Source organism: Anas platyrhynchos, chromosome 14 (genome assembly GCF_047663525.1).
Source record: "Anas platyrhynchos isolate ZD024472 breed Pekin duck chromosome 14, IASCAAS_PekinDuck_T2T, whole genome shotgun sequence".
Lineage (NCBI taxonomy): Eukaryota > Metazoa > Chordata > Aves > Anseriformes > Anatidae > Anas > Anas platyrhynchos.
Genome location: NC_092600.1, coordinates 15,971,287 through 15,997,099, shown reverse-complemented (window position 1 = coordinate 15,997,099; position 25,813 = coordinate 15,971,287). Strand labels below are relative to the sequence as shown.

At 43.5% G+C, this 25,813-nt stretch overlaps 2 protein-coding genes across 4 annotated transcripts; one reads left to right on the top strand and one right to left on the bottom strand.

Annotated features, from left to right (window-relative positions):
- Positions 1 to 661: 661 nt before the first annotated feature.
- PANK3 (pantothenate kinase 3) lies at positions 662 to 20,067 on the bottom strand. Of its 3 annotated transcripts, XM_027468242.3 has the most exons (7): positions 19,683 to 20,054; positions 16,791 to 17,143; positions 14,716 to 14,969; positions 13,904 to 14,080; positions 12,133 to 12,256; positions 8,440 to 8,565; positions 662 to 7,026 (listed from the first exon to the last, which is right to left on the bottom strand). In XM_027468242.3, the coding sequence occupies exons 1-7, from the start codon at positions 19,708 to 19,710 to the stop codon at positions 6,976 to 6,978; spliced, it is 1,113 nt and encodes a 370-aa protein (XP_027324043.1). In that variant the 5' UTR covers positions 19,711 to 20,054; the 3' UTR covers positions 662 to 6,975. The 3 variants fall into 3 exon arrangements, with proteins under 3 accessions (XP_027324043.1, XP_071879403.1, XP_071879402.1); XM_072023302.1 differs by lacking the exon at positions 19,683 to 20,054 and having other exon boundaries at positions 16,787 to 16,918; XM_072023301.1 differs by lacking the exons at positions 662 to 7,026; positions 8,440 to 8,565 and adding an exon at positions 12,579 to 12,676 and having other exon boundaries at positions 19,683 to 20,067.
- A 329-nt stretch (positions 20,068 to 20,396) lies between these two features.
- Positions 20,397 to 25,017, top strand: LOC119718357 (syncytin-A-like). Its single transcript, XM_072023299.1, is given in 4 exon segments — positions 20,397 to 22,335; positions 23,226 to 24,158; positions 24,160 to 24,416; positions 24,418 to 25,017. Coding segments are annotated over 3 exon segments (1,386 nt in total). The 5' UTR covers positions 20,397 to 22,335; positions 23,226 to 23,402; the 3' UTR covers positions 24,791 to 25,017.
- The last annotated feature ends 796 nt before the right edge of the window (positions 25,018 to 25,813 follow it).

The following is a 25,813-nucleotide window of genomic DNA, read 5'->3' as shown; positions in this document are numbered from 1 at the left end:
ATGCTTCTGTCTGCACCGCTTTGGTGACGAGTTCTTTGCCAGACTCGATGGAGACAGGCCTCAATGGCATTGTCAGGTTTCACTTTAGGTAATTTAGAACTAAAACCTGTAGTTTGGATAGCCAAAATATCTGTAAAGTGAATCCTGAAGCCCAGTCCTTGACACACCAAGATCATCACAAGATTAATTACTAATGCGCTACCATGGCACAGACTTAATTCCTGAAAACTTACCTGTTACACACTCAGAACAACTCCAGGACAATGAAATCTGGCTTTACTAAAGCATAGGCAAAGGGCAATTCCAAAAGAGGATACATTGTAAGTCATAAATACACAGAGTAATAGGAAAACATAGCTGAGTCTTTTGAGAGCATGAATCAGTACACATTCCCAAGCTAGCCTGGAAGACAAAGCTAAAATTCAGGACATGTTTTTAAAAACAAGTTGAATCTAAGAAATATAAAATAAATTCTTCTTCTTCTGTATTAAAAGAGCATGAAAACTATACCAGTCATACTTCCTTACCGTAAAATGTTAATTAATACTGTGAGGTTATTATATATCAGCAGTACTATTAAATATCAACAACTTACGGTGCTAGAGGAAAAAACCACCACCTCCCAGAAACCTGACACCAAAGCCCACAAAAAAAGGCAATGAACAATCTCAAATTATTTATTAGGAAAAGACAAAGTACTGTTTGAACATTCATACAGAACAAATGCTAATAAAACCAGGAAAATAAACTGTAAAAAGTAGGCCCATCACAGCAGAGTTGGCTTATGGTAATGTAAATGAAATGCAAACTTCATTCATGCAAACAAGCAACAAAGTATTATTTACAGGTTCGTGGGATGAGTTACAGCATCGGCCACATTCAGGCCCCAATGAAGTTAGTGAGATAATAAAGGGATCTAATCTGTACATTCAATAACAAGGCTACAAAAAGAAAAATAATTTAAACAATTTACAAGAGCTGTATTACAGATGGCATAAAGGTATCATTTACAAGAGTTGTATTAACAGGTGACACAAAGGTATTAATCAGGAATTTCTGAGTAAAAGTTTGTAGCACATATTTTTACATCACATCTTCAGTGTCAGAACAGTAAACAAGGAAGTGGAGACGTAACATGAGTGCAATGGAATAGAATAAGGCAACTTAACCAAATGGCTCTTTAGAGAACTTCCATCCTACAAGGGTTTACAATTTATTAATATGCCTGTTCATTTTGCTTAGCATCTAAAACATCTCAAGACAGGAGTTGGTCATTAGCAGGCCTGCACATGACAAGTCAGTAGATGGAAAAATCAAATACTCATTTGTTAAAATTTGCCAAAACTCAGAAACATAGAAAAGTGTAGATAATAAAAAGCCCTCCATAACCTGTAACACCAAAACACTGATTTTCACGTTCTAGATGCTGTCATTTAGTATTTCTCAAAATATTTCACTAGTCTTATAATGATCTTCTGTGATGCACAATCTGAAACTAATATACCTCCTCCTAAAGCATGTATTTACAACGTTCTTAATTCGATGCTAGAATTGTACATGCTAGCAGTTTATAGCACAGATTAGCAATTGATATACCTTATTCCAGTTTGTTTTGTAGACTAATTAACATATTTCCTTTAAAAATAATTTTAAGTGCCATTTTTCCATTTTTTTCAACAGCTTCCCCACATGCTAAAAGGAATGTCTGATTTCTTGAAGTTTTAGCAAAGAACAAATGCTGATCTTGTTCTAGCTGACGCTAACTGCTTGAGCAGCTACAATGACAAAACAAGCCTAAGGATAACACTGAAAGCCTGCAATGAGAAGTGATCCGTCTCATAGCGTACAACCGGAATGTCCCAGGCCTTACAGAAAGCAGCACAGGAAGCTAAAACCTGTCAATGACTTGCCACGCTAACAAACAGTCCACGTATGTTAAAAAAAAAAAAAGGAAAAGGGAAACTCAAAATATGGCAAAAAGTTATTTGTAAGTCATAGATTTTAGATCTGTCAGAAGGACCAGACTATAAATATTTTATTTACAGTTTCTGTTTAGAATGTTTATTCTCAACAAATGATTTAGCACCAGCAGGAATATGCAATGTAGCATTACTGTGTTCCCTAGGCAGAAGGCCTCGAGGCCAAACCTTGCTCCCATTTAAGAGATCTACTCAACTAGCTGAAGTGAGCAGGATTTGGCACTCAGTTATGCAGACCTGGACCGCTCAAACATAATTCTGTTAACACATTAATAATTACAAACATATTACAGCCTCTTTTTAGATGTTTTCACAAAGTGTGAAAAAATGCTTTTAAAAAGTTTATTATTTTGCACATGTGAATTAAACAAAAGTAACAAAAGCATCTTTACAGAGTGTAACTCAAAGAATTAGTAATATTCTATCTCAGATGACAGAATACTGGCAATGTACTTTGAAATACATTAATAAAACTTCAAGAACGCAAGTGGACAATTGCCCCTCTGTCTGTATAAGGCATTTTTTGTCTCCCATGGTTACGTCTGATGACTTATTTCATGATGACTTAAAATAATTCATCCATTTTACCCACAGTGACCTTAATCATACTCCCTCTCACTGTGCATTAAGAGGAAATAGAAAGATCAGTAAAACCAAAACAGTAACTGCACATGCCAAGTGTCTTCCTAGCTCTGCATGGTAATCTACAGTTCCTGGTCAAACACTCCCAGTCTGACCCACAACAGTTTTGTTTGCTTTTTAACCTAAAAGGTCTATTACATACTGCCTATCTTTTAAGCCCATGTACTCAAAAAAAAACAAAAAAAAAACAAAAAAAAAAAACAAAAAAACACCACCAACAAGGGAAAGAACTAACCTCATGACATGTGGAAAATGAGCTCACGATAAAAGGTTGACCACATGTAACTGATCTGAACTGCACTGATCTTGATCTTAAGCAAACTGTTCCCTTGGGATTACACCTGTCCAGTTTCCAGAATGTGAATAGCGAAAGTGATGTTTAGAACAGTTTGAATGTGAATTTAGGCATTAATGTTAGTTACAGACTGAATGTGTAAGACACCATCTAGTCCTTAGGAAGCACAGACTTACTACAGAAAAAAGACACTAACTAGTTTCAAATGCTAAAATCTGTTATACTGAAATATTCAGGAATTAAAAGTTATTGTGACTTATCTGAAAGTACGTATTTCCTGAAGACCTATACTGGATAGAGAAAGACAATATTTCAGTCTTTAAAGGCAGTATCATCAGCTTGCATATATACTACCAACAACTCAGATGCAAGCAGGAATCTGAGAGTACTACTGAAGGAATATTTAATCTATTACGAGAAGCCAGAACTTAACTTTTGTTCTGAACATGCAGGCTGAGAATAGAGGGGGACAGCAGGATCTCATATTCTTTCTAGGCCAAAACTTCCAGTCTACGCAAGGAAGTATTCTGTGATGTGCTGAGAGAATCACATAGGTGCTTGCTTGCAGAACTCTAGAGAAAGAGAGGCAAAGATCTTCAAAAGGTAGAGATCTGAACACTGTTTTAAAATCTGGACCAAAATAAGACAAAAAAAAATTATACCAATGTTGCTTCTCTCTGAACTGTTATCTTTATTCAGGTTTTGTTAAAAAATTCAAGTGTTTAGCCTTAATCTCTGCATGCCTCGGTAAAGAACACTGAAGGTGTGTTCACCTCATATTGCTAAATATTCAAAACACGTTATAAAAAAGGTTCTCTTCCTGTTAAAAATGCTGTTACCCTATGTAGAAGTAGAAAGGTGGTAAAGTTTAACAGCTGTAACAACTTGGGAGAGCTTCATATAAAATGAACGTCTTTGGCCAAAAATGATCTGTGCTCACCTGAATAAGAGCTAGTAGGATTTTTAGGGAGATACTGATAGAATAAAATTGTGCGTCATGCTTAAAAAGATCGAGCTGGAAAGAGACAAAAGTGCGAAGGCATTACCTCCAAAGATAAAGGACATGGGGATGGGCAGCCCAACACCTTGTGCTGTTCTCCTGGCATCTCTAACTAAACTGGATGGAAAGGATCTCCACAGCCAATGAAATTATCTGATAAGCAACACTGGTCAAGAAGTCTCATGAATCAAGTCCCAGTACCATTAAAATTGGCATTACATGAAAAACTTAAAGGCACTCGCATGGCTGACTGAGCTGAAAGCAATTACACATTCAGAATGAGCTTTATGCTTTACTTTACAAGTACCAGACAACTTTCCTTTAAAGCAGTCCTACTTGAGAAGACAAGAGTAGCCCTGAGAAAACCCCAAATGCCCTTTACTGTAGTACACTGAATCAGTTCACCATAAAGCAGCTTCAACCGGTTAGCATTGGGGAACAGAGACGGCAAGAAAATAGAGATCAGGAAAAAAGCAAGTTACTTCAGTTATGCGCATAGAAGATACAAGCCTGTTCAAATTATTTAGAAGAGAATTTAGATTAGAAGACTTTAAGGCTTATCTTGCAACTATTTGTGACGCCTAGTATTTCTAGGTGTGGTAGAGCCAATTTTTGGAGACTCTAGGAACAACTTCTGATTTGGGAGAAAATGAGACAAAATGCAAAGATCTGGTTTTAAAAACAGGCTTAAAAACTTTTTTCTTCCTGTAACAAAGTAACAATTATGCTGATAAAACAAGTGAAAGGAAGCCTTTTTTCTGCAAGCTCAAGGAAAGAAAAAAAGAGGTAGGGCATACTTTGATTCTCACAGTAGTTTCTATCTACACAATACAGCTATTCAAGAATTACTGCATTACTTTATTCTGTAACTGTACAATTTACCTTAAAAAGGTCTTTTAGGTCATATCAACTTCAAATGGTTTAAATTAACCATGGTCACGGTCATTAGGTAACCATCTCCTATGTGCGCTTCTGGTTAAATACAGACCAACTACTGCTTCAAAAGCAGCTCTCAGTACCACAATGAGAGATGAATAGCAATAAATACAGACTAAAGGAACTGTTTCTAATTAGGCTGTAGTGTCTTAAAATACTCCACTTTGCAAGAAAAACATACAGTTGGTTCACAACATTTTCAGAAAGCTGTCAAAACATTCAGAAAACGTTTCTTGAAGTTTTATAACCAAATACAGGTTACTTCCTATAGTCAATCTTGAAAGGAACAGTGTACAGTACTTGTAAGACACTATAAAAGCCATATTCACCTATTTTCTGAAGTTTCTGAAGTGCTCTGATTAGCATTACATCAGTTGAACTCTCAGTTCATCTTTTAATATCTAGACTGAAACATCAAAGCAAGCACAGAAAATTCAGTAGGAGTCCTAGGAAAAGTACTGGTAGATGAACTGTAGTTGAGATTGGCATTGGGCTCAGTGAAGTGGCTACTCTAAGTTACTACACTCTTAAAGGATCACAAATGTATTTATTTTTTAAAGATGTTAATATGGGGCTTTGAATTTAAATAAAGGAAAAAAATTGCACACAGCTTTCCAGTGTACCAGGTGGATGTGTCTGTGAATACAATGCGGCCATGCTGTGGAATCCTCTATTATAAAGCACATTAAAACCCAACACTAACGTGTTCTAGTTCGGTTGTTCTTTGTGCACTTACAGGAAATAACATTAAAGTAAGTTATCATAAAAATGGGTATTTCTTTAGTCCACAAAGATTCATATAGCTAACAACTGTATAAAGTCCTTATAAATTTCAGATCTCATGCCCTGCTTCAGGACTAAACTTATAACAATAATCCCAACTGCAAATTTCTGAAGTATATAGGAAAAAATGATCAGTTTGAGAGTACGGATTTTATCCCAAGGCCACAGTTTGATAACTGGTTCCATATTGCAAGTGCACTGCATATTGGTCCTTTTAGTACTGCAATACAAACTCTGATGCTGTCCTCAACTTCCAGAAATCAAACTTCCAAATCTAAAAGCAAGCTAGCCATCTTCCATTTTCAACATTTAGAGTCTGATTACCTCACATAAAATTAGAGAAATCAGATTTTCAAAATTGTAGGATGGGACAAAAATTTTCTAAGCTTCCATATAAGTTAGCCAAAGCATTAGAATTTCAATGTTCCATTTTTAGTTTGTTAGGAGGAGGATTTCTTCAACTCTCACAGGCTTTGTGGTGCCTTCACAAATAATGATTTATGATGTCAGAATTTGAGGACCCTCCCTCCCCCCAACCTAAAGCCATTTTTGGAAGTCACATCCTCAAATTAAGAAAAGAACAATTTTCATTAAATTATTTTCTAAATCTAACCAAAGAGAGAGGGTCTTCCCAAAAATCACAGCTGGATCTTCAAGTGAGCAAAGAGGGCAAGTAGAGGTATCCACAAAATCTTCATCATATCAACTGCTTATTCTTCTGCTTTGGCTGATTTTTTGTGTTTTTACTCTTTCCACTGAAAACTAAAGCATTAATAGTATTTCCATTACACAGGAAAATAAAATAATTACTATTGTTACCATGGGAAACCACTGCCTATGGTTTCCTCATCTTGTTGATAGTACCTTACTGTTTTTACAGTTACATGCATGAGGGAAATTGTGCTCATACTGTAGTATAACCAATAAAAATAATGTTTCATTCATCGGTTTTATACAAACCCAATAGACCTAAGACCTCAGGAATGAACTTGGAATAATTTAGTGCTGAGCACCTAAAGGACTGGCATTCCTTCTTCTGGAAGCTTGTTTTCAGAGGATGTATTGCATGTTAAAAGTTCAATATTGGCTACATGTATTAAAGAACATAAATGATATCCCCAAACATTTCACTTCTGAATGCCCAACAGAGTAAAAAAAAAAAAAAAACAAAAAAAACCACCTTCCCTATAATGGCAATATTCAGTAGCTCATCACTTCTTGAATTTAAAAAGTTACAGAAAATCTACCATTTTCTTTTCCCATCCCCAGACTTAGTTCCCATTGCTATAAACAAGTGTCATCCAGGTGGAGAACAGTTCAGTGCAGTGACATCTCGCATCTCAGCTGAAGTTTGGCAGCCCAAGAAGAGCACCAACAGCTCCAAAGTATCCCTGTTCAAAAGAAATGAGTATTTCAGGTTCACGGTGGACATGAATTTCTTTGAATCATATATTTCAGTAACAACAAAGCATCTGGCAGACCAATGCTACAGAAAGAACACACACTTAATACATCATCGTTCATATTATTTTTTTTTTAAGCTTAATGAAACAAAAGAATTAGCTTTATTATTGAGCTTAACTCTAGATTCTACTCTAAGCCTCCCCATATACTGCAGGACTTCTAAGACGCGACACTGACTTAAAACACAGATTTTTTGATTTTGTTAAATAGAGGAGCTGCAAGTTTTGGTTGCCAAAGGATCTTCAGTATCCACAGCTACATTATTCTCATGGTACAAGTATGAAATTTATTAAACTAACTGCACCTCACATTTGTAGAACAGTTAAAGCAGCATCTCATCTCCAAGCTTCAAAACCTTTTAATGAACTATATACTTGGCCAGACACAAAAAACAGCATTCTCCCGTTGGATTATTTTTTCCCCACAGAAATTAAGAGGTTCTCCCTTCCTACTGCTATAAAACATAGAACCATTTTGAATCTTCACTTGACAAAATGCAAGAATTTTAAATAGATTGAAGAAAAATCTGAAGGGGTAGGACTAACAAGGAACTGTTCTCCTATTATTGCAGACACTTGCACAAAGACAAACTACTGTCAGTCTCACAATAAACTATAAATGAAAAAAATGTGAGAATTGACTGAAGGCTAAGAGATCTACTACTGGAATATTTGCAGACTAGCAAACTGAGGACAAAGATTGCCAGCCCCTTGCCAAGAAGCTAAATGTCTCCCAGCTGTAAGACCTGTCACTAACACTGATTACCTACGTGTTAACCAACATGGGTCAACTCTGCCAGGATCACATACTGACCTGGATGACATAAGCTACCCCAAGGCAGGCTGGTCACAGAGTATAAAAATCACTTCAAACAAGTGTAACAAGTATCTGTGGTGGTACAAAACCAGTCCCCATCAAAAGCAGTATCAACTTTTGAGGATGTTGCTCAAATTTGGTATTTCAAAGGCCTGTGCTACAGATCCCACTGGAATGTACAGGAATCTAACACTTAGTCTTGTTTCCAACAAAAAAAACAAACAAACAAACAAAAAAAACACCAAACAAGGAAGGGCTGTTGAACCCTAGCAGGAAGCTCAACATTTCTTGTACCTCTCCAAAATCCACAGCCTGACCTAAGACACTCTAAACAGGCTGCAGTACTTCCCTCCCTCCCTGACAGAACTGTCCCCAGAGAAGCAGTGCAGCACAAGAAACACCTCTGACTTTCAGCACCTACTGAGTACTCGGTGTCTGAGGATATCACACTTAGGACAACTACTCAGGACATGCACTTTTATCAGTGGTAAAACAACACATCACATAAAGACACCACAGCATACCTCATGTTCTAGGAACAAGGCCTTCAGCTGGCCTTTTGACCAGTAATCCAGTGCATACGCAAGAAGCTTCATTGACAAAGTGTTCACACGCAAAAAATTGCCAACAAACACAACTCTATTTATTTTCTAAAAAACAGAAAAACAGTAAAGGATTAAGTCTTTTCACTGCTTAACACAGCTTTGACAAATAAAGCTATGAAACACCACCATCCCAAGCAAAAAAAAATAATTAAAATATAATCCCAGTATTTAGAACACCTGTGGAGGAGGAAGAATACTCTAACACTCAAGAATTAAAGCTCTTAAATTTATAGAGTAGCATTTGCATTTCAAATTAAGTGAGCGTTTTCTATAACTAAGCCAAAGAACCAGCCACGCTAAAAGCAAAATTAAATGGAAAACAGAACCTTGTATTTGGTAGAGAAGACTCAATGCCTTCATAGCCCTGTACAATGCTGCTTGATCCATATGCAACAAGGCAGCACTGTAAAGAAGCCGAAGACAGTAAGACAGATGCTCGTTTCATCTCCAGACCTCAATATACATCAGTGTAAGATCAGACTAAGACTCAAGCACAGACTGAAATTGAGCTGTGAATTTTAATCAAGTTAAATGCAAAGAAGTAAAAACCATTAAATTTTCCCAATTCACTGAAATAAATCTGACGTTAAACGGAAGCAACATTGAACACTGATTTAATGATACGAGAGCAAGAACCAAAGGAGATTTAATTGTGTGAAGGGTGTTAAATGCATGCTTGTATAGATGGTGTTACAAAAACTAGTATGACAATTCAACCTGTAGTCAAAGCACTAACATGCAACCATTTTTTGCTATCCTTACTCACAAGGAAGACAAAACAAACCTCCCATGAGGGCACCCAAACACAATTCTGCTTATTGCTGGAATTGAAGTAATTAAATCCATTTTAATCTGTATAGATCTGTTCAAGATATCAGTTTGTGGATTTGCATTAATCGGTTCTTATGACTTGTAGTTTGGTGATATAGTTGGAATGAAGCCAAAAAACCTTGGACTAAAGCTTTGTGCAGTTTATGATTTCAGATTTGTACTCATTTACCCCCATCCTTAAAGATAAGTCACATACTTATCTTTATGTCACGCTCAGACCATGTGTTTTCACCTTCACTCTTATTTTAGCTCTTTTGTTACCAGGTTATGCCATAAAGGACAAAAAAACTTCCAAACCATAATTAACTCAATACCTACAAGATTAACTTTCTTCTTCAAGACGGACATGAAAGAACAGAAAAGGAAATAGAGGGAGAATTTACAATATTAAAACAAGAAATATGTTCTATTCCTCCAGCTCCTATGTAAAATGGTTACAGCAGCTAACAAGGCCATCACCTAGACTATCACCTCCGCAGATTTAACTAGAGCTTTAAATGCAGTTGCCCTTGGACTTTTCAAAGCAAGCTGTTACTAAACCTCATCTCATACAAAATTTGTTGATACTTAGTGAGGAGATCCCTGGTGCTTAGCTATCTTTCATGTATGTACATTGTATGCTTAAATTCAGTGTTCCACAGGATCTTGACTGTCCACGCCAGTGCTGAATGCACTGATTGTGTTCAGAGCTGTAAGTTTCCTGCCATCCTCAGTTTCTATCTCTGTACTAAGATGACAGGTGTCAGAGTAATCCAAAATCAAGAGTTAGTAAAAATTAAAAACAACATTTCAGTAGAAGCAAGGCTTCCTATGAGCTTTAATCAGAGAATACTTTCAGCTTGAAGAAGGCACTGGAGGCCATCAGCTACTACTCACTGCTTAAAGCAGGACTAACTTCAGACTTCAACCTTCCAACCTGCTCAAGGCACATTTTGAAACTCTCCTTTGACTCCAGTCTCTCCAAGTCCGTATTCAACCGATCTCACTGTGGTCATCTTTTTTTGCCTTACACCAATCAGATTTTCCTTTGCTGCAAACTCCATCCATTTCTTCCCACCCTCCTACTGTGCTTGGCTGTACCTTGCCCCATCCTTCCCGTAACCCTCTCTACATGGTGACAACCACCACAGGCTCTTCTTCAGGCTTGCCCCACATTCTGAGCATCTGATCATGTGTTAGGTGCTACAGGGCAAAGCTCTGCTTCAAGAGCCCTCTGTCCATCCTGTTGCTGTTTGTCCAGGCTTCTCTGTTGGTGATGGAGGCGGCGGCTGGGGCAGGAACAGGGGTCATGCCTGACATACCACCTGCTGGCTATGCTCCTGCACACGCATCTTGGTACAAGGGCAGCCTAGACAACTGCAAAGGTACGTGGGTGCCTCACGGTCAGGTCAGCTTGTCTGCCTGTACGCTTCTCTCTTTAGCTACCTTCTAGCCAGTCTGTACCTCAGCTTTGCTTTTCGCTTTGAGGATGTTATCCTGGAAAATTAATGAGCTATTCTGAGTTTTTTTCCCCATCAGAGCAACCTCCCACATGATCTTGCTTCCTAATTCCTCCCCCAGAAACAGAAGCTTGTCCTACTCAAGTCCATCTAAAGTCTGTATTCTGCTTCTTGCCTTCTTCACTTCCCTCAGTATTCTGAACTCTGCTATTTCTAGGCTGTTACTGACATCCCCAGCAGGCTCTTTTTCACTCACAACTAGCAGGTCCACCACCACACTTGCTTAGTCAGCCTGCCAGGCACGTATGTCAGAAAATCTTTCCCAATACACTGGTAAGTAAGGCAGTCCCTCCTTAAACTAGGACCTGCAACCACAGCACCTACCGCAGCTAGCTGAAGGACAGCCTGCCTTCTCCTGCCACCAGAGCAGTCTGCAGCAGGCTCACACACCTCCATTGCTAGCCTCCCCCAATCCTCACTCACAAGCTTCTGGCCAAATGCTGCTGTCCCCCACCAAGGCTTGGAGCACTGAGCCACTCCCATGCAGTGTGACCTCCCTGCTTCTCCTTCCTGCCCGTTCCTCCTGGAGAGCCCGACAGCTGCAGCTGCCCCATTACAGAAGCTATCCCACCGCGTCTCTGCGATCCCACCGCTATCGCTTCAAATCTACACACCTGTTTCCAGATCCTCTCATATCCCATGCTGCACGTGCTTGTGTACAGAGGGTTGAGGGGCCCACAGTCATCCTCTTCTCACGAGGGCACTGCGAGTCCTTTCAGCGCAAGACTCTGTGCTCCCCTGGTCCCTTCAGTTATCTGCAGGCTTTGGGCTCCACGCCCTAATGGAGCTAGCTTGAAGCCCTCCTCAGCAGGTTAAATTCCCCACTGGCAGAGATACCCTTACCCCAGTTCATCAGGTGGATCTCAATTCTCCTCTGCAGTCTGTGTTCCCCTCAAACGTCCAGGGCTTTAAGATGCCAAATCCCTGCTGGTGGCACCAGCTGTGCACCCAGGCATTATCTGTAGCACGCATTTACCTGTCCCCCCAGCCTCTTACCTACCTATCAAGGGGGAGAAAATAATGAGTGCTTCCATAGTCCTGCAGTCACCTTTGCTGCTTTAAGGTGCATAAGCTTTCCAACTGCTACTAGATGTCAGTTTAAGTCATATAAGCCTCCAGAGACAATCAAGACATTATACACCAATTCTTAGTTCTTTTTTACTACACGAGTTTGTTTCATTTGAGAACACACCAAAAGATTCAAAATGATGCGTCATTTTTGCAGCCATGTAATCCAAAACCAAATAATCAAACTATGTAATAAGAACTTCTAAAGATTTACCTCATTTACTGCACACATCCGGGCAATAGACCCGATGTTATTTGTGATGGTGACCAAGATGGCTCTTGCAAGATCTTCTTTACTAACAGACTCTCTCTTCTCCTTGTAAATCATATTTCCAAAACTAGAACAGGGAAAAAAAAATCCAGTAAGTATCAAGTGGCCCCCATGCATTTGAATGAACTTCAGAATGTAGCTTTTATGCTGTAACAGAACTTGTCATATACTTGTTCATGAGGCGCTGCCTTTTCAGGTCCATACTAAATACAGTTTAATTGATGACTTCACAACTAATACTACACCATGGGTATTTGTCTGTTTACAGGAAAGGGTTGACCCTGTTACAATAAAGACTCCCAAAAAATCTTGTTTAGATTGCTGATTTTCATGAAGAAGCACCTATGACAAGAAGTAGTCTTATTCTTAGGCCAGACTACTTTACAAACCTGGTCACTGTAAATGAAGTCAGTGCTCAAGTGACAGGCGGATCCTACAACTCCTCGTGCTCATTTCCTCACTCACAATATTTATCCTATCCTCTCTCCTAAAAGCAGCAGAAGTAAAACAGATGAAGTTAATTATTTTATGATGGGACACAAAGCTCTGAAACAAAATAAACATCTGACAGAATGCTATCTAGGTTGTATAAACAGAGTTCTAGATTGGAAGGACACGCTCATTACTATCCACAGTAAATCATTTCTCATGAATCACCAAAAAAAGAAACAAGACATGGCTCCATAGCTACGCACCATTTTTTACAACTAAGGACTCTGTGCGTCAGATCTGAGACGCTTCAGAGCTAGAATCCTGATTTTTCTAAGACAAAAAATCACAGAGGTTTCTAAGGGCCTTAAAAAACAAATGAGAACAGAGAGTACCAATACAAAGAGGTAGTTAAGATGAATTGACTAAAGGTTACATATTTTAAAACCTCTCTGTAAAGGCTTGTACTCAGCTGGCTAGAGAGGGAGAAGAAATGAGCTACTGTGAATTAAAACCTCCTTAATACCAAATAAAAGCCAAAGGACTGAATGAATTGTTGTGTATACATTAGCTTCACTCCCAAAGTTTTTTATTCTTACATTTAAGGGTAGAGAAGCTGTAACATCATGAGTAATCTTCCCCAGTGGAAATAAAACCAGCAGCTGTGACAAAAACCCTCTGTCAAATACATTAACTCCCATGGTGCAAACTGCTTATGCTCAACAGCCTTCACAAGTGAGACAAATAGTTAAAATAACATGCCAGGTGCCTGTACTGACCACTACATATATCAAAAGAGTGCACCATATATTGAAAAAGAGACACGAGGGGATACTACTACTGAAAGAGCAACAAAAAATACCTTCCTCCTCTTCCACTCACCTTCTCCCTGGACAACAGCCGCACTAAAAGACTCTAAGAAGTCAAAAAGTAATTGGCATTAGTTTTTCCTCTGCACTTTGTTCTTGCCACTCCTACGATCAGCTCATGTTCTTCAAACTGCCGTAAAGAAAAATGCTCAGCTATATATGACACCACATCAGGTTTCTTCAGTATCTAGCTAGCAAGGTACATGTGGTTGCATGTGGCTTTAGAATTTTAAGACAACCCAGCACATACACTTCTAGAACAAAACTGTAACTTGATCACAGTAACACAAAGAGAATTTCTTTTTTGCAAGTTCTAATAGTTTAGGTCTTGTTTCTGAAGCCATACTACCTCAGTCTTACAAATAGAAAAAAAAAGCACAGAAGAAAACACGCAGCAATGAAGAATCCTTGCTTACCTGGATGCTACAGCCCATCCTGGCAAGCCAAATCTTTCATAGTCTCCTCCATAAATATCTCGAACCAGCTTATCAGCATGGGTGCTGTCTCCTTTAGATGCCATCTCCAAAGCTTCTTCAAAACTTTCACATCCCGTCAACAAACTGCATAAACCAAGAAAGGTTCCTCCACCTAGACTAATAAAGAAAAGCAGCTCCTTTTAAACGCTATTTCCTCAGCAGAGATTCTTACGTCTGACTTAGTAAAGCAAACAAAGCCATCTGAGATGACAGATGCATCAAGATGTCTGCTTTCTTACTAAGGTTCACTACAATAACCATTGATTAACAACTGTTACAAGTAATTTCAAAGAAGCTAACTGTAAAATCAGATAATAAATAGCTAATAAATAATAATAAACTACCAACATATCAACTGGAAAACTTCATCAGAGCCTGAAATACCCCGAAATGACACTGTGCCACTGACTCTGAGCCTTGATGATTTTCAGCAAAACACACGTGGACATATTTATGCTGACAGAACACCAGAAGCACAGGTTCACTGGACACATTATCAAAACTTAAGACAAACTATAAAACTCACTACGGAAGCTTCTACCTATTGATAAGTATTTGCTACATCTCAATAACAAAAACATGGGGAACGGGCTTCAAAAAAGGCAGCTGTAAACTAAAGGTTAAAAACACCTTTTCCATATTACAGAGAGGGAGAGAATATATGGGCTGAGTCAGGGAGAGAAGAAACACTGCAGAAGCTGAAGGTTCCCTGTTCCATAAGGTAACAACCCCAACGTAGGTTTTCAAGTTACCTTGTTCCAGTTACTCTCTTGTAGTTGTCTTTGGAATGGACTGATAAAATACTGACTCCTGAACCAATGTTAACAACCAGCAATGGGTACGGGTCGTCCAGGTTAAAAGGCATCTTTTGGCATCTCTCAGGCTCTGAGGCATTTCCAAAGTAGTAGCACTCTGCCTGGCCGTTGAAGCTGACAGAGTCTATATACAATAAGCCTTTGACAAGGCAGTCAAGCTCATCCAGTTTGTGCAGCTGGAGGTCTCCAATCTGTGTTAAAAAAAAAAAAACACAAAGACAGTGTCCGTGTGTTCTAACATTGCTTAAACATGCTTCACATTTGTGAGGATATTCATCCTGCCTAACTCCCAGAAGCTATCTCAGATTTCCAATTCAGCAGCTTCAATCCCACCACAGTGCCAGCTCAGAGCTCAGTTCTGAATAGCTCCATTCGCAAATCAGGCTGTCTATAAACGCAGATAGCAGTCGCATCACAGCCAGGCATTATAAATAGCTGCTTTAGGAAGCTCACAGATATCTTTTGAGATAACTCAGACATTAATCCACTGAAAAATCGGTAGCATTTTCATCAAAGAAAAAAGACAGCAAATACCCTAGAGGCCCCCTCATGTGATGCTGGTCAAACTGACAAATGTGCACAACCTCAAGGTCTGTGGGTTCCCTCCCGTCTCAGAAGGAAAGAGTTACTGCTACAATAGCAGCAGATGAAAACCAAAGATAAACACCTAACCAGCATCCTATCAGTGCTGCAGCTTTATTAGTAGTCCAAAGATTACAAGAAAGCCACAGGTCAGAAACGCTGTAGGACACTAGGCTCCTTACACACCAGGCTCTTCCTTGGTCTTGCACATGACACTTCAGCTGTTGTTTCCTCATAAAGCACCAAGACAATTTAAAAAGTTCTGTGGATTTCAGGAAGGCTCCCATCTCCTATTTTACTTAATCCAATTTCACTCCGGGCTCCCCAAAGAATGATCACACTGTCTCCCTTACCCGCAGCAGGGCGTTCCAACAGTTATAACAAGTCCAACTGAGCAGCTAATCCAAGAAAAAAGCCACAAAGTGTCTCTCTGAATCAGACGAACTCACTTTTAGAGAGCAGCCTGGGTTTAGACCATGAAGCTGCACAAAGCAGACTGTGTCACGTGCTACTGACCAGCCTCATTACCGGATCACAACACTGCCAGTCCCCTCCCCTGCCCCCAGCTCATTTCAGCATCTCTTGCCCTGTTCACAGCTGTCTGTGAATCACAGAGTAGCTGAGGTTGGAAGGGCCCTCTGAAGATCATCTGGTCCAACCCCCCTGCTGGGCAGGGGAGGTGAAACTTCACTGCTGAGCAGAGCAGGGAACTGGTCCAACACAAAACATTTCTGTGGGGTTTTAGATAATGAAGCTGTACAGATCGTTACCCTATCCCCTAAACAGTTGTTGTACCAGCTCAATGCAAGACTGGCACAGGACTGGAAACAGGAACAGATTTTTTTGCTATTGATAGTCTGGTCTCGTCTCTAGAAGCAGACCTGCAGCCACTTTGAAGCTAGGCCGTGCGTGCAGTGGATCCTGTGACAAGATTCTCAGCTAATAACCTTCTGAGAGAAACTGCACCTAAACAAACGATCCATTTTGAACACCAAGGGAAGAGTCAAAAGACCTCAGGAAAGTCCCAAACCTGCCTGCTGTTGAGAAAGACTGCCTTAGAGATACCCATTCTGTCACACACCCAGAAACAATGTACTGGACCAAATCCAACAAAAACCACCCACAAACACTGAACACCTGTCATCAAGAACCACAAAGAGAAAGAAAATCCAAAGCAAGTTAAGCCCCTCAACACTTTAAGTACATTCTCCCACTGGGAAAAGGACAGATCAGAAGACAGTTATTCTCCATAACACCATCCTGCATCTTTACACCAGAAAGCAAGTTTCTAGATTATCATGCCTATGACTGCAAAAGGAGTTAATAGCTAGGAACCTTTGAGCACTCTGCTATTTTTCTAAATCCTGCTCATCTCAACCTGTCACCAGCAATGCTTCCAGCATCAGCACAAGGAAAGGTGGGCTACCTACTGTGCGAAAGTCTTCTTCAAACTTATAAGCGCCACCTCCCGTGGCACAGAGCACCGTGTGTAGTGTTGAAAAGTTTTTATTTCTTCCCATTTGGATAAAAGTAGGCAAATCGTGAGTTGGAAATCTAATAAAGTGCAAGTTTCCTCTGCGACCAAAAATGGTTAAGTCTTTCAGCTCAAGGTGGACATCTCGAATGCCAGTGGATCCATAGGCTACGTTGGATGTCAGGTATTTGCGGATGCTCTTCAAGCTTTCAACTTCCTCCTGCTCCTCCTCTGCAGTGATATCGATAGGTTCAAAATATGCGAGTTTCACCAAAGTTCCCCCAATGTCCATGCCAAACCATGGGAAAGCTGTGGAGATAAGAAGGGCTTGATTAGCTTTGGCAAACAGCAAAAGCAACGCGCCTAAGCCTAAGGCTAAACCAACACTATACCTTTCAGAAGGAAGGCATGGAACAGAAATCCTCCCGAGAGCAAAGAATGAGCACTCATTTCTATTAAACTGTCTGAAATACACCTCTGACCACAGCTAAAAATGGAACAACGAGCAACTATTTACACCTTGAAACGCTGTCACGTGCTCAGAAAACTCAGCTAAGCCCCTCCCAAGCCACACTTTATCTTTCTATAAGAAATTCAACTACCTCTTTTTTTTTTTTTCTTTTTTTGAGACCAAAGCACTAAGGTAAGCTTCCTTCCTCAAGTTACAGTTCTAACGTAGTTCAGCAAAAGACTGCAGTGCACACTGGTGGAAAAACAAGTTGCACGTAGTAGCTGACGACAGCAGCAGGACGAGCAGTCATTGTCCAACAGTTACTTTGTCTTGCTCATGCAACACGTTGATTTGTTTGATAGGAAAGCATTAACGTATTCACACATTTTAAAATCTGACAGAGGAAGTCCAATTTATGAAAGTGAAGAGAACTGTTCATGTATCCCACTGCAGTCACAAATGGCTTATAATTTAGAAATTACTATTGATTATATAAATAATGCAAAAAGCATTATTAAGAAGTGCAAGCAAGACAGAGTTACTGAGTCTAAGTTCCACTTCCCTCTTCTACACCTCAGGTAGGACGGGGGAATTTCTGTAAGAAACATACCAGCATTTTGCCTGCATCACTTTAGAGGGAAGACGAGGGGAGTCATCCCACGAGACAGACCTTACGCAACGGCAGCTCCACAGGACGCTTTGCTCACATCTGTCATTTCCACCCCCAAATAACCTTTGGAAGTTTATCTTACAGGCCGCGGTCATTCTTCCCCATAAGGATCATCTTAGAGGAGCTATCACACAACTGGTTGTTGGAAAGGACCTCTAGAGGTCACCTCCTCCAGCCTCTGCTTCGTGCTAGCAGGAGTGCTGCCTGTGCTAGACGGGGTGAACTACAGCTCTGGGTAGCCAAGACCTGACAGCCTCCACAGGCTTTCAAGGATGGAGCTCTCAGAACCTCTCCTGCCTCCCCTCTTACACCAACTACTTGGTCTAAGTTCTTCCCAATCGGAATTTGTTACCTCCGTTAAAACGCCTGTCACTTCCCATCACATCCAAAGGGAGTTTAAATGCCCTTCAAGGGGAGGATCCCAGCACCATGCCCAGGCAGCGGACCCGCCTCAGAAGCCGTAAGTTCAGCAGGTGCCTCCATCCAGCCTCACCCTCCCCTACCAGTCGCTCAGTCGCGCTTGCTTTCTTGATGCTACACGTCACGGATAAAAGTTGTGGCAGGCTGACCTTCTCAACTCGACTTTGTAGGCTCTTATCAACAGGCTAATGGCCTCTTCCCGTACAATGGTTAACCACCTTCCCCCCCGAAATTGGGCTCCAGCACCGATGATTAAATACGCACTTCCTCTGAGAACTTTGCACTGCCTCAACAACAATTCTCCTGAAAAGTGTCTGTCCTACACCGCCGAGCTACAAACCATTGGGCTAAGAGCAGTACGAGGAGCCCAGCCCAGTGTCACGGTCTATTTGGGCGTATAAGCCAAATTCACTGCAGTATCTGTCACTTGGAGGCACAGGACCCCCAGATACCTGTGGGCCTTTCCGATCTCTGCCGCAGCCTTTGTGGCCCCGCTCCTTTTCAAACACCCAGCTGCCCTGCCCCTGCAGTCAGCGTGATGATCAGGAGCACAGATGTGCAGAGTAAATCCAACGTCCACTACCTAATAAATTAATTGCTATTATAAAAAACCACCAGCTTTAAAATAGGCAACACTAAAATGACAGGATGAAACAAACCGCTTGATGCTGCACTCTTTCCTGCACTGCTCTTTGGCCCAATTGTTTCCAATTTCCATCACCCAAAACCACCATCAAAGTTCACTTTCAAGAGCCAGACGCCTGCAGCTCCAAACCCACTGCTCATTTCAAGCCATTAACATTTCTTGTTGACATTCAGCATCGTCGTTTGATGAAATTTATATCCACTACCAGAGAGAACAGCCGAGGCCCAGCAGCCATCCCCGAAATCAGCAGTTTTTGCCTCAGAAGCAACCTCGGACTGCTCTGAATTACCAAGCCACTACAACATCTTACGGGCCGTGCCTGCCTCAAGGTCACGACACCGCTCGTTGACATTAAAAATTATGTTGAGGGAGAAAAATTAAATCCACCCGAGCCGCCCTTTCGGCGAGCACGGCCGCAGGCAGCTCAGCGCCCCCCACATTAACCAGAGGCGGCGGCTGGCGGCACGCTGGCAGCGGGGCGGCTCATCCCCTCCCTGAGAGGCCAAACCGGGCGCTCCGGCCGCCACAGCCAGCTCCGGGCCGGGCCCCGCGGCGCTTCCCCAGCGGCCGGCCCGGCCCGAGCCCCCCTCCCCTGCCCGAGGGCAGCCCCCGGGCCCTACCGAGCCCCCTCAGCCCCCTCCCCTGCCCCGGCAGCCCTTACACGGCTTCTTGGCGTCCTTGATCTTCATGGCGCAGCGCTGCGGGCCGGGCCGGGCGGCGCTGTGTGCCCGGCCCCTCAGCCGATGGGGCGGGGGGGGGCCGGCGGGCGGCCCGAGCCGAGCCGGGGGCGGCCGCTGAGCTCAGGGGCGGCCGGGCCGGGCCCCGCGCGGCCGCTGTCCCGGCGGCGCCATGGGCTGGGCTGCGCTGGGCTGGGCTGGAGGCAGCGCGGGGAGCCCGGCCCCGGGCGCGGCGGCGGCGGCGGCTGCCCCCTGAGGCCGCCCCCTGAGGCGGCCCCGGCCCGGGCGGAGGCGGCGGCGGCGGCGCCTGGGGCACAAGATGGCGGCGGGCGCCGGGGAGCCGCGGCCGCGCCACACAATGGGGCCCGGGCAGCGCGCGCCCCGCCCCGCCCCGCGCTGCGCGCCGGGAGCCGCAGTCCGCGGGGAGCCGCGCTCCGCCTACAGCTCCCGGCGGCCCCCGCGGCAGCGCCCGCCCCGCCCCGCCCCGTCACCCCACGGCCCCGCCGCCAATCGGGAGGCGCCGCCGCCGCGCGGGGGGGCGGGGCCAGAGTCGCCTGAGGGAAGGCGCCGCCGCGCGGGGGGGGGCGGGGCCGGCGGGAGGGGGGCGGGGCTTGGAGGGGCTTGGGGGCGGGGCCTGGCGCGGGGGCGAGGAGCGGCGCAGGTAGGGGCGGGAGGGGGCGCCCGGGGGGTGCGGGGCGAGGCGGGGGGGGCTGGAGGGGACGGGGGCTCCACAAGGCCGCCCGGCAGCCCCAGGGCCGCAAGAACCTGAAAACAAAAATCGGATAGTTCCTAAAACACCCCCGGGTCTGGCCCAAGATAAGATGGGAGGGGGCGGTGTTAAGGAACGTTTTCCCTCACAGGACAGCCATTGGGGTCCAAAGAGAACGGCTGAGCGAGGGCCGTTAGGTGACTACAGGGTTGTGAAGGCAGTTGCAGGATCCTGTGAGGAGACACAGCCCTGCAGACCCCAGAACGAAGTGGGCACACAGCAGTTTGGTTTCATTACTCATAGGTCAGTCAGCAGCAGAGACCCTTGGGAAATTGTAGAAGATGCGACTGACAGATTGTATCAGCCCAGGGGCACTCGGACACTGTTACTTCCCTAACCCCCTTGATGATGATTTTGTTACTGTAAGAGGGGCAGCTGGCCAGAGCGAAAAGGCACATTTCCTTAAACCCCTAAAATACACATCGGGAAAACAAGGGAGAATCCACAAATTCTTCTACATGCTGAACTCTTCAAAACCTCTGCTGGGATGGGACCTGCTAGAGCAATTCGGGGCAGAAATAACCTTTGAATCAGGAAAATTTGAGTTTAAGGTAAAAGATGACCACTTAATAGAGATAATAAGTTCAGCTCTTGTCAGCGTCCCAGCTCAGACAGGGGTACCAAAGGGGATTAAAAACCAGGTTTATCCAAGGGTGTGGGCTACTGAAATGCCCAGACGAGCCCAAACCACCGCCCCCTATAGTAATTAGGTTAAAGTCAGGGGTTCATCCTGTAAGGATAAAGCAATATCCCATAAGGACTGAAGACAGAAAGGGAATTCAGCTGATAATTGATCGATTTATCAAAACCAGGCTGCTAAAAGAATGTGAATCAGAGTGTAATACCCCTATCCTGCCTGTAAAGAAACCAGATGGGAACTATCAGATTGTACAAGATTTGAGGGATGTAAATAAAATCGCTGAAGATTTGCACCCATTGGTGAGAAATCCGTATGCTTTGCTCTTAAAATTAATCAGTGAATTGGCTTGGTTTACCGTGTTGGATCTGAAGGACGCCTTCTGCCTGTCCCTTGCCTCAGTCAGTCTATTTTTGCATTTGAATGGGAAAACTCTGATTCATGAAGAAAAACACAACTAACATGGACTGTACCCTCCCAGGGGTTTAAAAATAGTCCCGCTCTTCTTGGGAATCAGCTTGCGAAAGATCTTGAACAGTGGGAGCACCCACCCGGGAAAGGGGTGCTACTACATGTGGCCGACTTACTGATAGCCACCAGTGAAAAGGAACATTGAGAAAATTGGACAGTGAGTTTGTTGAACTTCCTCGGTCTTAATGGATATTGAGTCCCTCCACAGAAAGTTCAGACTGCCTTGCAGCCAGTGACCTGAAATCACTGCCAGGCTGTGAACCCTGGGAACGGCAAGGAAAGGAGCCATTTGCCACACTCCTGAGTTAAGGAGCTCCACATGTTCTTGGTGGAAATTTTGGAGAACCAGTATCACATGGCTGCTTGGAAACGATTGAGGCTGTGTATTCGAGCCATCCAGAGCTGAAAGAAGAACTGCTGGAGGATGCTGAGGACACATGGTACACCGACAGCAGCAGCTTTGTGCGACAGGGCACACGTAAAGCAGGGTAACAACTGCTGACCAGGTAGTCGAGTCAGGAAGCCTTGGCTCCAACACCTCAGCACAAAAGGCAGAAATAATAGCCTTGACCCGAGATTTGGAACTAGCAAAAGGAAAGAAAATTAACATATGGACAGACTCAAAATATGCTTTCGGAGTAGTGCATGCCCACGGGGCTGCATGGAAAGAAAGAGGCAGTCGGCAATGCTCTGGCAGACAAAGAGGCCAAAAGGGCGGCGGAGGAAGGGGAGGCAGACATACAGCCTCTGATCCCAGACGGTAAAATCCAAACAGAATGAGAGCCTAAATATTCTAAGGAGGATCTGAAATTGATAGAGGATTTAGAAGGGAAGGTAAAAAAAGGGAAATGAGCCACCACACAGACTAAAACTGTGGTTCCCTTAGCTCTTCTATGGTCAGTAGTAATGTCTGAACATAGAAAGACCTGTTGGGGTGCAGAAGCCTTGTATAAATACCTAAACCAACGGATAGTTGCACGGAATTTGTACACCACTGTTAGACAAGTAATGCAACGGTGCCAGATCTGCTTACAAAATAACCCTCAGACAGGTGTTAGGGCTCCGACAGGGAGAGGAAATCACCCTGGGCAGCAGTGGCAGATTGATTTTTCAGAACTGCCAAGAAAAGGAGGGTTTCGGTATCTGTTGGTTCTGACAGACACCTTTTCGGGCTGGCCAGAAGCATTCCCTTGCAGAACAAGTAAAGCCAAGGAAGTAACTAAAATATTACTGCAGGAGATTATACCACGGTTTGGAGTCCCAGCAGTAATGTCACCAGATACAAGACCCCACTTTATCGCCAAGATAGTAGGTGGAAAAGATGACCCGTTTAATCAAGCTCCAAATTGTTAAGTTAGGACAAGAGGCTGGGATGCCCTGGCCACAGGCCCTGCCATGGGCACTTTTAAGAATCCACACAAAACCTAGAGCAAAGGAAGGGGTCAGCCCGTTTGAAGTTTTATAAGGGAGACCATATCTGGTGCAGAAGGGAGTTTCTAGTCAAGTGAGATGTGAAGCATTAACAGGGTACTTGATAAGTTTACAGAAACAATTATGAGAAGCTGATCCTAGGGACTAGGGCAAGGGGGCTAGGTGGTCCTGTACATAACATATTGCCTGCAGATTATGTGTACGTTAAATCCCTGTCAGATTCACCATTGGAACCGAAGTGGGAGGGCCCGTTCCAAGTGCTGCTGACTTCTCACACTGCTATCAAGATAAAAGAACAAGCTCCCTGGATTCATCACACCCAGGTTAAGAAGGTGCAGAAGCCATCCTGGACGGTTAAGCAAACAGGACTGCTCCGACTATCGCTCAAGAAACAGAATGATTAATGTTTTGTTTGTAGTATGGGGTTTAGGGGTTGCCAGGGCATGGGAAGGAAATCTACATTTTAACAACACCGAAGGAATGGGGAATGCCTTAAATCTGTCCTCGTGCTGGACTTGCACAGCCCTCCCCAGAGGGAATGTGGAATCTCCCCTTTTTGGAGTTCCGGTGTCCTACGCAAACTGGAGTTGGCCATATGACAACCTAAAAAATGCTACCCTGCCTTCTGGGGAAAGCCTGCTCTGGAGGGTGGGGGAATCCTGCCCTCCAGGACAGCAACTAAGCAAACTTCCAAATGGGGAGACCCTTTGTTGGGGCTTCTCGTCACCCTTACCAGCAAGAGGAACCCCGCTGCCGTCTTACACTTGCGGAAACAACAGCATTCATGCTCTTAAATTTCAGTTGCAGGAACTGGGAAAAACAATATTTATACAAAGGAAGAATGACACTGCCCCAAGAGTGGGGCACTTTAAATTAAGTGCTCTTAATGGAGCAACCATATGCAGCAAGGATACCCAGTCAAACTCGTCAGGATGCCCGGCACCAATCATGGCAGGACTACAACTCAATTACTCCTACAGCTGTGTCCCAGATGGATTATGGTGGTTATGTGGGGATGGCCATGCCAGAAAATCCTTGCCAGACCACTGGGATGGGACCTGTACCTTGGGGTATGTTATCCCTCAAGGCAGAGTGTTTAATCAGACAAGGCCACCAGCAGGATTATTGAGGACATTGTGGAAAAGGAGTAAGTGACACCTTCCAACCCGCAGTCGATAGGCCAACGGGTTATCACAGCTTTCTGCGTTGGCTCATGCTGTCTCCAGGAGTGAGTGAATTAGAAAAGGCATTAGTAAGTATTTCCGCCACATTGGAGAAAAAAAGACAATTTTACCATAGACTGAGAGCATTGCAGGTTGAAGTGAGCTCTCTAAGTACTGTAGGACTGCAAAATCAAATGGCATTAGACTTGTTGATGGTCAAAGAAGGCAGAGTGTGCACTGTAATCAAAGTTGTCATACATAAAACAAGACAAAAGAATCAAGACAGATCGTGAGAAAGTTTGGGAACAATCAAAACTCTTCCATCTAGCACCAATGGATGATACCATGTGGGGTTTTACAGACATTTGGGATAAGCTTACCAGGTGGTTACCTAATTTCAGGATCAAGCAGCTTTCCCTCGCTTGCATTGCTATGTTATTTCTTGAGATTTTTATATTCTGTATTTTATACTGTTTTCTTTTCCTATGTCATCAAACCGGGCGTACCTACAAAGAATGGAAGAAGCACAGGCTGAGGCAAAGGACAGAAGAAGGGAAGGATTTTCTAGATAGAAATGGAATAATCTGTCAAGAAGCTGCTAGATTAAAAAGGAGGAATTGAGAGAAAGAAAGACCAATTAATGTCCTTGTAGCAAGGGGCCCAGAACTGAACCCAGCACTCGAGGTGTGGCCTCACCAGCGCAGAGCACAGGGGAACCATCACCTCCCTGCTGCTGCTGGCTGCGCTGCTCCTGATGCAAGCCGGGGTGCCACTGGGCTAAGAAGCCTCCTATGTGGGGAGGGCGCGGGGGTGTGCTTTATTGGTAAATAAAGATGGGAGCTCAAAAACGTTGTGCTGTCTTTTCCTGAGAGGGGCTGGAAGTGCTCACACAACTTTAGGATGCTGTTTGCTGGGGCCTGGACCCCAAAAGCTCCTGCTCATCATGAGGAAGGTTTTGTGCCAAGGCTGCCACTGCATGCCCTGCTGCCGGCAGTCGACCTGGCTAGGGCTTGCCTGCTGCTCACAACTTGAAAGTTTTACATCAAAAGCTCAGAGCAGGCATCCATTTCCCCCTTCTGTATGTCACACAGCTACATCAGCTACTCAGATCTAGGATGGCTCTAAGAGCCGTGGTCCAGAAGCAGGATTTGGCTATCGGCTCCTTCCTGAAAGTTTCCCCATCAATGTTCCTGGAGCTGCACCACCAGAAGCGTTTGCTGAGCAACCCGTGGCAAAATGATTTGAGACTAGAGCAGATTCCTGGACAAGAGCTGTGCTCGCTGTTACTGCGTGGCAACAGGAGCTGCCACCTCATCCTCTGCTCTCCACACATACCAAGAAAACCCATTTACCACCTTAGCTTAGTCCTGGTCACATGCACCTTCTCCAGGGGAGGATTATTATTATTATTTTATTTTATAGCCCTACTAAAGGAAGATTTCATATGTAGACCTGCCCTCAGTTCCTGCTCGTTAGGGCCAGGCAGGGCTTTGTTCCACATGCTGACAACCTCTTTGTGCACTATAAGGAAGCCCAGTTGCCTTGATAAGGGTCCTGAGATCTGCTTTGAGTGCCTGGTATTTTGTTAGGTCTCATTCTAAAGCACGTCATAAAAGGATATATGTCTTTCTATATATATCTGCA